At 48.1% G+C, this 15,451-nt stretch overlaps 1 long non-coding RNA gene and 2 gene segments (V, D, J or C); 2 read left to right on the forward strand and 1 right to left on the reverse strand.

The window, feature by feature from the left end:
- Window positions 1-6,967: 6,967 nt before the first annotated feature.
- On the forward strand, window positions 6,968-7,594 carry LOC131489672 (immunoglobulin lambda variable 5-37-like). The segment is given in 2 exon segments: window positions 6,968-7,042; window positions 7,164-7,594. Coding segments are annotated over 2 exon segments (462 nt in total).
- Window positions 7,595-9,778: 2,184 nt separating this feature from the next.
- On the reverse strand, window positions 9,779-11,945 carry LOC131489708 (uncharacterized). The gene is made up of 2 exons (XR_009250684.1): window positions 11,354-11,945; window positions 9,779-9,925 (listed from the first exon to the last, which is right to left on the reverse strand). It is a non-coding gene; the product is annotated as an uncharacterized LOC131489708 (long non-coding RNA).
- Window positions 11,946-13,212: 1,267 nt separating this feature from the next.
- LOC131489626 (immunoglobulin lambda variable 5-37-like) lies at window positions 13,213-13,787 on the forward strand. The segment is given in 2 exon segments: window positions 13,213-13,322; window positions 13,444-13,787. Coding segments are annotated over 2 exon segments (390 nt in total).
- The last annotated feature ends 1,664 nt before the right edge of the window (window positions 13,788-15,451 follow it).

The raw sequence follows: 15,451 nt of genomic DNA on the forward strand, positions 1-15,451 counted from the left end.
CTGGAGCACAGAGGTTTTTTGTGGGAGTGGAAGTGTTCTTTGTGGTTCTAAAATGGACATATATCAGTGTATAGCTCTTGAACCTATTAAGTGAACAACATCAAGAGTGAGCTTTGCTGTTGTAAATATAGACTTTGGGTGACAATGGCTTGTCAGTGTTGCTTCCTGGTGTATAAAAAGTGACCACACTCAGGCTAGAGTTGGATGATGGGAAAGACAAGGTTGTGGAGGGGGTTGGTGTATTTGGAAACTCTGGAATTTCCACCAAATTCTTCTGTGACAATAAATCATCAAGTCTATTGATGTCTTCAAGTATTCTGTGGGCAAGACCAAACATATGGGCATGTCTGGGTCTCGGGCAGCAGGGGGCGCTGTGTCCTGTCTCTGAGCCTTGTGTGCTGTGATCCCAAGTGGGAGCCACCTGGCTCTGGTTCTCACTGTGGCTTAGCCTCTGGGTGCTCACAGGCCCTTGGGGAGCCCCAGGTCAGGCCCCACAGCTTTCGCTCCATCCCCTCCCGGGGTGAGATTTCCAGACAAGGGTCAGCTTCAGGGTTCAGGCTGGGGCTGGCCAGCCAGGGGGAGGGGGCTGGTTTGCATGAAGGGTCTCTCCCTCCCCTTGGGCTGCTGGAGGCAATAAGAGAGACTCTGGGAGCCCGGCTGAGGGACACTGAGGACACACTGCTGAGCAGGGGTCTCCACCATGGCCTGGGCTCCTCTCTTGCTCACACTGCTGGCTCACTGCACAGGTGGCTGGAGGCTGGGATCGGGGCTGGAGACGAGAGGACTGTGGAACCATGTATGGGCCCTGTCCACTGACCCCTCTCTCTCACCCCGTGTCTCTCTTCTGACTTGCAGGGTCCTGGGCCCAGTCGGTGGTGACTCAGCCATCTGCAGTGTCCTAGCCTGTGAATAAGACTGTTACCATCTCCTGCACCGGAAGCAGCAGCAACGTTGGGGCTGGGGGTGTGTCCTGGTACCAGCAGCTCCCAGGCAGTGTCCCCAACGTTGTCATCTATGGTAGCAGTGCTCGGCCTGCGGTGGTCTTGTCTAGACTCTCAGGCTCCAGGTCAGGGACGTGGCCTCCCTGAGCATCTCTAGTCTCCAGGTTGAGGATGAGGCTGATTATTACTGCTCAGTGTGGGACCACAGTCTCAAAGCTCACATACTGCTCCAGGCCTGTGGAGAGGTGAGACCCAAACCTGCTGTCCCCTCAGCAATGGGACTTCCTGTGCAGCTCACTCCCCTTGGCCGACGGAGCTGCTTCTTTCTTCCTGTCTTCTAATAGTGGAGTCTTAGACAAGGCTAGGGAATTTTGTCTAGAAATAGTGTCCTTGTTCTCTCAAATTGTGCCCCTAAACCCAGCCCTACTCTGCAGAGCATCGTCTGATTTTCTTCCGTTGGGCAGGATTTACTGCACACCTGGGGGCAGGCTGTCCTGGGAATTGAGTCCCCGTTGGGTAGACCCCGGCAGATCCCACGTGCTCCTGTTCTGGATAGGTGACTGTACAGAGATCTGTCCCTCCACACCGTCTGGTGAACACCAAGTATGTGCCAGGTATGACCCTTGGGCTTAAGTACAGCGTGAGTGCGCTAGGGACAATCTATGCCCTCATGTTGCTGAAAATGTCCTGGGAGAGAAAGAGGACAAAGAAGTATGAATAGCAACACAAATAAGATGTTTCTGGAGAGTCAACAAGGGTGAGGCAGTGAGGTGGACCTGGAACATTGGAGGGGTTGACAGGAAACCCTAGAACCTGATGTGCTGTGATGATGTCTCAGTGCTGCATAGATGATCAAGGAGCCAGAGGGGAGCGTGAGGAAGGGACCAGGCAGAGGCTGTTGACTGTGTCCCCATCAGACCCCTCCTCCTCAGGTCAGGGGTCCAGAAGAACTGAATGGCAACCTGCAGAAGAATGAAACTGGACCTCTTTCTTGCACCATACACAACAATAAATCCAAAATGTATGGAAGACTATATGTGAGACAGGAAACCATCAAAATCCTAGAAGAGAACACAGGCCTAAACTCTTTGACCTTGGCTGGAGAAACTTCTTATGAGACACATTGCTGAAGGCAAGAAAGCACACGCAAACATGAATTACTGGGACTTCATCAAGACAAAATGCTTCTGCACAGCAAAGGAAACAACAAAATGAAAAGGCAGCCTAGAGAATGGGAGAAGGTATATGCAAAAAACATATCTGATAATAGGTTAGTATCCAAAATCCATAAAGAATATTTCAACCTCAACACCCCAAAAACAAATAACCCTTTTAAGAAATGGGCAGAAGACACGAATAGACACTTTTACAAAGAAGTCATCCAGATGGCTAGCAGATACTCAACATCACTCGTCCTCAGGGAAATAAAAATGAAAACCACATGAGAATCCACCTCACACCTGTCAGAATGGCTACAATTAACAACACAAGGAACAACAGGTGTTGTCAAAGATGCAGAGAAAGGGGACCCTCTTGCATTGTTTATGGGAATGCAAACTGGTGTAGTCACTCTAGAGAAGAGTATGGATATTCCTCAAGGAACTAAAAATAGAAATACCCTATGATCCAGCAATTGTACTATTAGTTCTTTACCCAAAAGATACAAAAGTATAGGTTGAAAGGGGTACATGCACCCCAATGTTTATAGTAGCTTTTTTTTTTTTTTTTTTTTTTTTGAACAGAGAGAGACAGAGCATGAACGGGGGAGGGGCAGAGAGAGAGGGAGACACAGAATCGGAAACAGGCTCCAGGCTCCGAGCCATCAGCCCAGAGCCTGACGCGGGGCTCGAACTCACGGACCGCGAGATCGTGACCTGGCTGAAGTCGGACGCTTAACCGACTGCGCCACCCAGGCGCCCCAATATAGTAGCTTTATTAACAATAGCCAAACTACAGAGAGAGCTCAAATGTCCATCACCTGATAAATGGATAAGGACGTGGTCTGTATCTGCAAAGGAATATTACTCATCCATCAAAAAAAAATGAAATCTTTTCATTTGCAATGACATGGATGGAGCTAGAATGTTTCATGCTGAGTGAAATAAGTGAATCAGGGAAAGAAAAATACTGCATGATTTCACTCGTATCTGGAATTTAAGAAACAAAACAGATGGACATATGGGGAAGGGGGTGAATAGAAGAGAGGGAAACCAACCTCTCAATGATAGAGAACAAAGTAGGAGCTGACAGAGGGAAGTAGGTAGGAGATGGGCTAGATGTGTGATGGGTATTAAGGAGGGCACTTGTGATGAGCACTGGGTGTTGTATGTAAGTAATGAAATCAATGAATTCTACTCCTGAAACCACTATTGCATTGTATCTTAACTACCTAAAATTTAAATGAAAAAAATTTAAAAAATTAAATAAAGCCAAAATCACGAAAATAAATAAAAAAAGATAAACTGTGGTTTGAGACCAATCTCAGGAAAGTTTGGCTACAAAATCACCCACATTCTCTTAAATTCAGCCCCCTCAATCCTATTCCTGGTGGGGAAACATTGTAGGATTTTCTCATATTAAGTAGAGATTCCAGGGTGCCGGGCGCAGGCTGCCCTGAAGACAGAGTCTGTGACAGATCAGGATAGAACCAGAGACACAGCGTCCACCTATGTCTAACTGAGGGTAGAGCACTGTCCAGATATTGTGCATCTACACCACTTACTGAACACCTAATATATGTTACACATGAGTCTAGGATGTGGGACACATCTGGACATGACAGGAAGGGTCCCCATGCTCAGGGAGCTGACAGTGTCTGGGGGAAGAGAGGACACAGAAGTTAAACATGTCTTCAAGGAAAGCTATGTCCCAGCAGCATGAGGAGGGGTGAGGTCGGTGCAGTGGAGCTGGAGCATTGGAGGGGTGAACAGGGAACCCCAGAGCCTGATGTTTGGTAATGACATCCTAGTTCCGCATAGATGATGAAGGGACAGGAGGGGAGCATGAAGCTGTGACCCAGCAGGGGCTGTGGAGTCTGTCCCAGTCAGACTATGAGTTCTGGACAAGGGATTGAGTGGGGATGAAAGTCAGGGTCCTCATGACTTGGAAGAAGCAGGGACTGAGGATAGGGATTTGAAGGAGGGGAACCTGGTAGGGGGCTTGGGAACTTTGTGTGTGTGTGGGGGGGGGGAGCTCCATCAGCTGGAACAGTGTGGGAACCTATCTCTGGTGCAGGAGGACTTCTACCTCATGTTTCCAGGAAATAGGATCAGCCCCTGACATAGGGAACTGTACATCAGGAGTCCTAGGAATTCACATGTTTGCTTACTCTTGTCTGACCCTTCATGAAACTTCATGTGGGCCTATTGTTGGCGGGGGGGAGAGTATTTCCTGAGTTCTTCAGGGTCCTTCTAGCTGGAATATGAATCACATTTACATTTGGCAAATTAGCTGGAGAAAATGAAATTTAATAGCCTACATAAAGGGAATCCACAAAGACACGGAAGATTCCAAAGACAGGCAACATGACACTTATATGAATAAAGGAGGTAGGGGTCTCCGTTTCAAAGAGGAGAAAGACCATTTTTCACAGGAAGGCCAGAGGAGATGTCGGGAAAACAAAGATAGATTGCTCCTCTATCTATCTATCTATCTGTCTACCTATCTATGTATCTATCTATCTCATCTATCTATCTCTTCTATCCATCTCATCTATCTATCTCTGCATCTCTCTATCTTATCTATCTATCTATCTATCTATCTAGCTATGTATCTATCATCTATCTATCATCTATCTATCTATCTATCTATCATCAATCTATCTATCATCTATCTGTCTATTGTCTATCATCTATTTATTTATATTAAGTTTTTAAAAGCTTATTTATTTTAAGAGAGAGAGAGAGAGAAGGAGAGGGCAAAGAGGGAGACAGAGAGAATCTCAAGCAGGCTCCACACTGTCAGTGCCGAGCCCACTGTGGGGCTCAATCTCATGAACAGCAAGATCATGACTTTATCTGGAATCAAGAGTAGCCCACTGAACTAAATGAGCCACTTAGGCACCCCACTCTACCATTGAGGTACATGTCATAGGTAAAGAGGAACATGAGTTGATAGTTCTCTTCCTGATAAAAGCGGGAAGTTTGGGGGAAGGTATAGAACTTTTCCTAAATATGCTGAGTTTTATTTTCTTTTAACTTGAAATAATGTTCATGCCAAAATGACCCATCTTGGGGCAAAACCCATGTTGGGGCATCCTATTCCTGGCCAGTTTCCTCCTCCTCTGAAACTTCCCTGAGATTGCATATGTTAAAGGTTGGGCTGGTAGATTGCTCAGTTTCTTGAACCTTCCCCGACAACAGGCCAGTTTAGTTAAACTCATTTCAGGAGGGGGTGATGTGAGTGAGTTCTCCAAGTAAGGCCTGTGCTTCAAGAAATCAGGTATTAGGAGGCACTTCTATGGAAACAAACAAAAATGATGGTTAAAGATTGGATCAAATTATAAAGCAGTTCCTGAGTTTAAATTATGATATTGCTAAAGGATAATGAATGTACGAGTGCAAGTGTGTGTAATGTGATGGTGGGGGTGGAAAGCAAATGTGGAAGCACATTAATTGGGCAATCTGGTCAAGGGAATGTGAGAGCTCTTTATATTCTGGCAATTTTTCTGTTAAATGACATTATTTCAAATGCATCATTTAATACAAATTGTAAAATGGACAAAAACAAACAAACACAACTTTTGTTCAATGAACCAAAGTCCTGATAAGCATAGGAAATATTTTGGCAAAACACAGCGCTTGTTTTCTAGGCAGATAATGTCAAAAGTGAATAAAATTGTTTGTTTACCATTTTTTGGTAATAGCAGACCAAGAGTTCAAGACCGTTTAGTCCTTTTAAACAAGTGAAAACAATTTTAATTTTACATCCATGTATTTTGACATTAAAATTCACTTATTCACTTGAATGTTCTGAATTTTAACCAGTACTAACCACATATCAAATTCCATTCCGGATTCCTTTTCCAAAATCCTAGTACAACCTTCTCTTCTACATTTAGATTTTTAAACTTTCTTTCTTTATTTTCATTTTTTAATTACATATTTTTTAAGCGTTTATTCATTTTTGAGAGACAGAGTGAGGAAGAGACAGAGAGCGGGGGACACAGAATCCAAAGCAGGCTCTAGGCTTTGAGTGGTCAGCACAGAGCCCTCGGTAGGACTCCAACTCAGGAACTGTGAGGTCATAATCTGAGCCAAAGTCGGACACTTAACCCACTGAGCCAGCCAGGAGCCCCTATTTATTTCTCTCTGAGAGGGGGTTGCAGAGAGAGAGAGAGAGAGAGAGAGAGGAAGAGAGAGGGAGGGAGAGAGAGTCCCAAGCAACTCCCTGCTCAGTGCAGAGTCTTATTTGGGTCTGGATCCCAGGACTCTGAGATCATGACCTGAGCCAATATCAATATTCACAGGCTCCATTGGGTCAGGACTGCATGTGTCCCTCCCGTTAGAAACCCCCCCCCCCCCCCTTCACAGGGGAAACCTGATCAGTGACAGCACAACAGGACCTATCTCTTCCCCAGGAGGGTCATTCTCAGGTTATGGAAACACAGGCATCAGGGAAGCCAGAGGTGGGAAAGGAGAGGTTCACCCAGAGACCAGCAGGGGGCACAGTGACACCGTGTCTGGGGCTTTCTGCAGGACAGGGGCATCCAGCTGGGCAGTCCTCCACTGACAGAAAGCAAGGACTGGGCGTCTTGTGTCCAGTGGGGCCAGGGCAGTTGTGTCCGCTCAGGACCTGGAGGAGTCCCTGGACCTGGGGCTGTGTGTGGTCCCCACAGCTGCTGCTTCCAGGCCCACCCAGGGGGAACGCAGTGCATCAGGAAGTCTCCGAGTCCAAGGGCCACAGACCCTGTGTGTGCACATGGAGAAGAGGGAGGGGTGGGTCTAATTTGCATGAGCAGCCCCTCCTCTGTGACCCTGTGGACAGGGGATAAGACAGGCCAGGGGCAATCCAGCCCCAACTCTGTGGCCTAAGAAGGGCGTCTCTGTGTGTCACCATGGCCTGGATCCCCATCCTCCTCGTGCTCCTCTGTCACTGCACAGGTAGGGACAGGATCCAGGGCACCAGGGTGGGCCCGCAGCCAGAGTCAAATCCCTGTGGCTCAGCTCCCTAATCTCATGTACCTTGTCCCTTGTCTTCCCTCTGCTGTGTCTGTGTTTGCAGGTTCCCTGTCCCAGCCTGTCGTGACTCAGCCAGCCTCCCTCTCTGCATCTCTGGGAGCCACAGCCAGACTCACCTGCACCCTGAGCAGGGACATCAATGTTGGAAGCTATTACATATACTGGTACCAACAGAATCCAGGGAGCCCTCCCCGGTATCTCCTGTACTACTACTCAGACTCCAGTACACAGTTGGGACCTGGGGTCCCCAGCCGCTTCTCTGGGTCCAAAGATGCCTCGGCCAATGCAGGGCTTCTGCTCATCTCTGGGCTGCAGTCTGAGGACGAGGCTGACTATTACTGTGCAATCTGGCACAGTAGTGCTGGTCACAGTGACACGAACTCATGGGGAAGTGGGACAAATATCTCAGCCTGCTCACATCCCTGCACTCTGACTCTCTTCCAGTTGAAAATAACTTGAATGCACACTCACTGTCTTTGGAAGTAGCTTCTAGGTCACAATACCCTTCCTCATCTCAGTGTCCTATTCAACCTCTTTGTACTGTCAGGAAAACAAACAAGCCAACAAACAAACCGGCAACAAAGAAACCCACGATGTGCAGACATTTTGTCTGGTGGTTAAAGTGTAAAACTCAGAGAGTGTTGAGCTGGCCCTTTTTCTCTTTATAAAGGCACATCCATTGTCTTAGTTTTCTAGTCAGAGTCTGGACCATCGCGGCAGGTGGACAGTCCTCCAGAATGTGGACTCTGTTCCTCCAGGGATTGGGGCAGAGGCTCCCTTCCCTCCAAGCTCCTGTGCTCAGAGCTGGCTGAATAGCTGTGTGTTCCAGGTAGGATGTACTAAATAAGACTGGTGCCGAGGGAGGACTCAGAACAGAAGAAATAGCGGGCACAGAGCTGGCTGGGCAACCAGGCCAGCTACTTGCCCTTTAAATTGTGACGTCGGGGGAGGGGGTTAGCCAGGGGAGAAACTTTAGTTGTCAGCAAACCTCTCAGTGGTGTTTGTGAAGGTAACAAGCAGGGCTCCATCATTGCTACAAAATGCTGGGTCTGCTCTTGGGAAGGTGGGAAGTAGATTCTACAGATGTGAATTTACCAAAGCGGACACCATCAGGCACTTTGGGTACCCCTGTGGCTGGTTTCCTGAATTCCCAGGCCCTGACTCTGTCCTCCTCTCTTCTCCTGTGACATCAGGGCTTATCAGTGATCCAAGCAGCAGGGAGGCTGTGGGGCGACAGGGCAGGATGTCCCCTATCTGTGCACAAAGAAGTCCAGTCCTATATCTTTCCAGAAAGAAGTTCTTCCATTTGTGACAACATGGACGAACCTGCCAGATATTACCCTAGGAGAAATAAGCCCTACAGAGAAAGAAAAAATGCTATATGATCTCATTTATATGTGGAATCTATAGGAAAAATAATTTTAAAAATTACTGTCAAGTTTTACTGATGATGGTAAGTTAGAATAGGGTAACACATACCAGGACAACAAGGATATTTGTATAAGTACAGCTTCTTACATATAATTTGATTTTGAACTGATAATTTATAGTGATGAGAATAAACACAACAAGATTTATTATTTTAATCACTCTGTATTGTGCAATTCAGAGATACTGAGTATACTCACAATGTTTGTAACCACCACAAGTGTCCATTTGCAGAGCTTTTTCATCATCCCGAGCACCCAACAGGGGAATGGGTAATCTGGAATGGCAGAGGAGCCAGGCCCCAGGAACCCATGCCAATGCAGGAAGCAGCAGAGGGCAGAGGGCAACTCCCATGGGGGCTCTTGGCAGATGTGGCCTGACGCGGCTGAGAGAGTCTTTAGGCTGGGCTTCTTACCCCAGATTGACCATGTGGATGCATGCTGACCACCATGGCATGCGTACCAACGTGTCCCATTGCAAGGTGTCCAAGAATACCAGCTTTCTCTCCCAGAGTGTGTCAGGAACACCAGTGAGAACCTTAGGATCTCGATTGGGTCACCTGCTGTATGATTCATGCATATGCCTATCTGAATCCCCTCCAAACTCCGTGTCACTTCTCCTCTAGGAACCTTGCAAAGGCCCTGTTTTCAGTGCACTTGCTCCCTGGTGGTCAAGGGGAACTTGCATTACCTTCTGGTCTTTGTATTCTGTGGCATCTATCTATGTGTGGCTTTCTAGGCCAGTTTCATACTGTTTGTATTCCTAGAACTTTGTTATAAATTTAAGCAGGAAGTATGGTGCCTCCAGATTTATTCTTCTTTCTCAAGAAAGCTTGGGCAATTTTAGGTCTTTTTCTGCCTCTATACAAAAGTCAGGACTTTTTTTTCTATTTGTGTGAAAAATATCATAGGAATTTTCATAGGAAGCCTTGAATCTATAGATTGTTTGGGGTAGTATGGACATTTTAAGGTTACTTTTGTTGTGGAAAACACTGGATATCGGAATTCTGGATGAAATACATAATACACACAGCTTCCATTATCTGCAATAGTCACAGATAAGATTCAGATTATTCTGTGACTTCTCATGTGCTTCAGCATTTTGTAGTGACGGATGTGAATTGATAACTTTTCTCTTAAGTTTTAGGTCTTCTTCTTCATCTTGAAATCTGATGCATATAATTACACATTAACCACTGTCTCAAGAATAATTTTGGCTAATAGAATTGGATTTAATATGAATCTTTTTTTGACATTTATTTATTTTTGAGGGGGTGCAGAGAGAGAGGGAAACAGAGGAACAGAAGCAGGCTTGGCATTGATAGCAGAAAGTCCGATGCAGGGCTTGAACTCAGGAACTGTGCGATCACGACCTGAGCTGAAATCGAAAGTCAGATGGTTAACGGATTGAGACACCCAGGTGCCCCGAATTTACTATAAATCTTTACGTCTGATGTGAATTAAGTCTCTGAACACAGTTGATGACAAAGAAAGCAATGGCCGTATACGTATCACGAAACAATCTACTAACCATTCAGAAATGAGCATTGGATCACATTCTTATTCCACAGTGGGATGAAGTCCAATTAGTGGCTTTTCTTTCACCTATTACTCCAGAAATTGTATGTTTTTCCATTTCCCCGGCCACCCTTTGGGTTCTTTCTGCTGCATAGCGACTACACAAGGCAAGGGTATTTTATAATGCCTCGGGTCACACAATGTTTTCAGACAGTGCCATTTTCCTTCTGATTCTTTTTTTCCCTGATGTTTGGAGAAATCTCATAATTTAATGGTGATATGATTACCTTCCCCTCAAAACCAGCAGTTACATTGTTGCTACTTCCGATAATAGATGGCTTCCAAGAGCAAATGAGGATGACTTCCACAGCCTGGGGTGCCTCTGGTGTAGACTCCCCCACCTCTGGTCTTCTGCCCCATGGCTATCAGGAGACAGGGACTAGGACTGAGTCAGAAGAGACCCTGTTTGTTCATACCCAGCGCGGGCTTTGAAATTTCCAGTGGACTCACTCCTGGAGGACTGACCACTAAGTTTCTCCAAAGAGACAAGAGGCCATTTCACTGGGGAGGGCAGAAAATATTCCCAGGGATGGGGTACATGTGGAATGAACTAGAAGCATGGCCAGGATGTGAGAAGCAGATGCATGCCCTCAGTCTGCCTTTCCAGGGAAGAAACTTGGGACTGAGGCCACCAGGGACATGGAGGAGATGACTCGGGGCAAGATGTCACCCTGTCACTCAGTGTCCCAGGGTCCCTGCAGTCATTGATTCTGTGTAGTCCCAATATATGCCTCTTTCAAGGTCTCCCCCAGGCGACATCAGGGTGACCAAGGGGCAGTAAAAGAGAGGAAGTTAATTTGCATGAAGCACCTCTCCTCCTCATAGGTCTACAGGCATGAAAAGGCCCAGAGGAGACCCCAACCCAAGAACCTGAGGGGGCAAGACCTGTGAGGATCCCCACCATGGTCTGGATGGTGCTTCTTCTCAGGTTCCTTGCTTATGGGTCAGGTCAGGGGAAGAGACCCTGCTTTCTTGGAGGGCACATAAAATCAAGGTTTCAGGGTGACCCTTGCCTCTCATATTAACACATGTGCCTCCTTTTGGTTTTAGGAACCAATTCTCATACTGTGGTTATCCAAGAGCCATCACAGTCAGTGTCTGCAGGAGGCATGGTGACACTCACCTGTGGCTTTAGCTCTGGGTCAGTATCTATCAGTAACTTCCCTGGCTGGTACCAACCAGACCCCAGGCAGGGGTGCCCACCCCCTTATCTACCACAAACAATCACCTGTCTCAGGTCTTTGATCACTTCTCCAGGTCCATCTCCAGGAACAAAGCCGTCCTCACCATCACAGAGGCCAGCTTGAGGATGAGGCAGATTAGCACTGTATGCTGTCTCCGGGTAGTGGCATTCCACAGTGATGTCAATCTATGGAGAAGTGCAAGCAGGGCTCAGAATGTCTCAGCCCTGAGCAGCAGGGAAGCAAGCGAGGGGGAGGATGGTCAACACCACCATGGGAAGGGAGGCTCCCTAGCCTGATTCTGCTGTGCAGTGTTTCATCCCGATGTGCCCATCCCCTCTCTCCCAGTGTGTGTCCATCTCACCAGTGTGACCCCAAGACTGGGCTTCCTTTCTACATCTGCACATATAATGAAGGGGAGGGGGTTCAGCACCTAAATATATCAACAAATGGTCAGAGTCAGCAACCTCAGCAACCTGTTCCCTGTGAGATGCTTATTCAAATGACATTAAGAGCCATGTTGTCATTCAATAATCTGCTGATGGGGACCAACTGAATAAGTTATGCAGGCCAAGCCTTCAGTCAGGCAAATACTGTAACACCCACATCCTTCCTATGAGGGACAGAAGGCGTCGCTGCAGCCCTGGTTGTCTATGATGTTTCCACGCCTCTCAACATGTCACACCGTGGTCTCAGTTTGACACGGGACAACAGACCCACCACCTGCCCTCCATCTGCTTTCCCACCTGACTTCCCCTGTGTCAGTCAGGGCATTCCTGTCTCTGTGGGCATCACCCTCTAGCCACCTAACTCTCTGGACCATCACTCCCTCTCCCACAGCCTGCTGTCCATTCAGTTACCTCCCTCTGTCCCACTTGGGGACACAACCCATTTCACCCTTCCTGTTTTCTCTGCTGTCATCTTCCTCCAACCATCCCTCGGGGTTGCCTTCTACTTCTCCTTGCCCCAAAATCTGTCTTAGAACTTCCTGCAGAACTAAATCTCTAATGAGCAGCACTGACCAGGAGAAGCCCAGCTGGAATGGAAAGACTCCCAGCACAGGGATGGGAGGTTGCAGGATGGCCCCATAGTGGTCCTACTGGACTCCCGGGCCCTGCTCTGTCCCCATACCCTCAGCAGCCTCATCAGAGTTTGTGGAGTCCTTTCTGCCATGCTCCAGAAAGGCACAAATTTCCATAATCTGTGTCCTTCTCTGTGAAGGTTTGTGACCGCTCACCAGGTTCCTGTTCACTCATCACCCAGAGTCAGCCTGCCCCCTAGGAGCCCCCTGTGGGGGCAGATCCCCTGCTCTCTGTTCCCTGCATCTTGTCATCAGCTCCACCAGAATTCCTAGACTGTCCTGGGTCAAGATTGCTCCTGTCCTTCCCACAATAGCCCCACCCAAGGAAAAACCCGGTTCAGGGAGAGAACACCAGGACTGCACCTCCATCCTTCTCTGAAGGGTCTGTCTCACATGATGGAAGCACAAACATTAGGGACGCAGGTAAAGGAGAGCATTGGAAGCAGTGGGAAAGAACGAGAAAGTGGAAAGAATGAGACGTTTGCCCGGAGAGCCGCAGGGGCTGCTGTGAGATCATGTCTAAGGGTTTCTGCAGGACGGGGGATCCACTGGCAGTCCTGCACTGACAGGAGGCCCCAGGTCAGGGCCCCCGTGTTTCCTGTGGGGACAGGGCAGGTGTGTCCCATCAGGGCCTGGTGGAATCCCCTGGAGTTTGGCCTGTGTGTGGTCCCCTCAGCTGCTGCCTCCTGGCCCACCCAGGGGGAATGCAGTGCATCAGGAAGTCTCCGTGTCCAAGGGCCACACACCCTGTGTGTGCACATGGAGAAGAGGCAGGTGTGGGTCCCATTTGCATGAGCAGCCCCTCCTCTCTGAGGCCTGTGCACAGGGGATAAGAGAGACCCGGGGCAGACAAACCCTAGCTCTGGGCCTAAGAAGGGGGTGTGTCACCATGGCCTGGATCCCCATCCTCCTCGTGCTCCTCTGTCACTGCACAGGTAGGGACAGAATGCAGGGCACCAGGGTGGGCCCACGGCCAGAGTCAAATCCCTCTGGCTCAGCTCCCTAATCTCATGTACCCTGTCTCTTGTCTTCCGTCTGCTGTGTCTGTATTTGCAGGTTCCCTGTCCCAGCCTGTTGTGACTCAGCCAGCCTCCCTCTCTGCATCTCTGGGAGCCACAGCCAGACTCACCTGCACCCTGAGCAGGGACATCAATGTTGGAGGCTATAACATATACTGGTACCAACAGAATCCAGGGAGCCCTCCCCGGTATCTCCTGTACTACTACTCAGACTCCAGTACACAGTTGGGACCTGGGGTCCCCAGCCGCTTCTCCGGATCCAAAGATGCCTCGGCCAATGCAGGGCTTCTGCTCATCTCTGGGCTGCAACCTGAGGACAAGACTGACTATTACTGTGGTATATATCATGGCAGTGGGAGCAGCTATCATTACTCACAGTGATTCAGATAAACAGGAAGTGAGACAAAAACCCCTGCATCTCTTTTATTGAGAAGCTTCAGTGGAGGCTTGTGTATGGGACACCACTGTGGGAACACCTGTCTTTGAGGAGGTAGGAGTGACACAGTGTTATTGCCTGAGACAGCACAGGCATCCTAGCAGTGCACACAGGTGAAGGAGTAGAGCCCAATACACATGCCCCAGGGTCTACAAAATGTAGACCCTTTATGATTATACAAACCCAGTTGGAGGTTTTAGTCACATTAGGTTTGCAGAAATGACTGAGTTTAGATCTCGTAGCTGAAGCCCAGAGGGTATCTGTGTCCTACTAAAGGGTCAATCAGGGAACATTAAAAAAAGTCTACGGTTTGACTGAACGACCTTCCTCCCCCTGGGACCTGGCAACATAAGGATGGTTTTCCTGGAAAGAAACCTGGTCATGGCTATGCTGCCTTGTTTCTCTCTTAGGACCTGTGGCTTCAATACACATATGCCTAATTGTTGCCCCCACCCCCCGCCCAGTTGAATCCACTTTTTAAGTTTGTGTCTCCCAGAATGCAACAATTCCATATATGAATGATGGTTCAACAAGGATTCCAGCCCAGGACACCAGAGGATCCCCTCCTCCTAAATCCCATGGACCAGGCCACCAAGGAATTTCACTCAAATCACCTGTCAGCATGTTAGTATAATACCATGCTCTGGTCTATAACTGCACAGAACCCCAGACGGACAGACAAGGTTATGTATGGACAGCACACCCCCACTGTTCAACATGAGCCGCTACTGAAGATGAGACCTCTGCCCAAATGGCAAGGATTTGCCATTGTTGATCTAGCAAGCGGTAACATAGAGGCCAGTTTTAGGCGACAGACTTGAGCAATGGTCACCTGAGTATGGTAGAAGGTCCCACAGTGACGAGTGGGCTGGATGCAAACAGGCCCGTTAGACAAGTCACCTCAAAATATCTATAAGCCCTAGCTGACTCCTACCCAGACACATGTACCAAAAAAAGGAAAAAAAAAGCCAAATATTTCACACCACCTTACCTTCCCCTCTTGACCATAGCCCCTACCGCTGCCTCCTGGGAGACCATCTCTGCTTTGCTGTCCTGCCTGCTGCTCCCTTACAGTGTATTCCCTAAACTTCTATCTCCTTTGCTCTGCTTGGGTGAATTCTTTCACCACCCATGCTGCTGGCCTACACCTGAATAGGTTGCCCAACAATCCAAAGTTTACTCCTAAATTAGTCTAAGAAAGCAAAAACCTTTGTTGCACAGGTGGTAAGGAGGCTGTAGTGAAAATGGCATCCCCAGTCTCACGGGTAATTATGACACAACGGTGCCACAAGCCCACTAAACTGGGATACTGGGCTGGTGCTCCTGGAATAGACTTTCCAGCACAAACAAACTTGAAGGTTGAGGTGACAGATGTTTCCTAGGGTCTGGAAACTCTCATGACTAACTCCCCCAACAGCAGGCCCATCTGGACCAAGAGAGAGACAGAGGCATAGACAGACAGAGGGAGAATGTTCTCCAGTCTGTTTGGTTGGCCAAAAAGTTGCACCCAAACAGGTACATTTTCCAGATTGTGAACACCAGGCAGAATATGCTCACTAGTCATAAAGCCAAGATATTAAGGTCATACAAGATGAAAGAGAAATCCACA

This window comes from Neofelis nebulosa, chromosome 11 (genome assembly GCF_028018385.1).
Source record: "Neofelis nebulosa isolate mNeoNeb1 chromosome 11, mNeoNeb1.pri, whole genome shotgun sequence".
Classification (NCBI taxonomy): domain Eukaryota; kingdom Metazoa; phylum Chordata; class Mammalia; order Carnivora; family Felidae; genus Neofelis; species Neofelis nebulosa.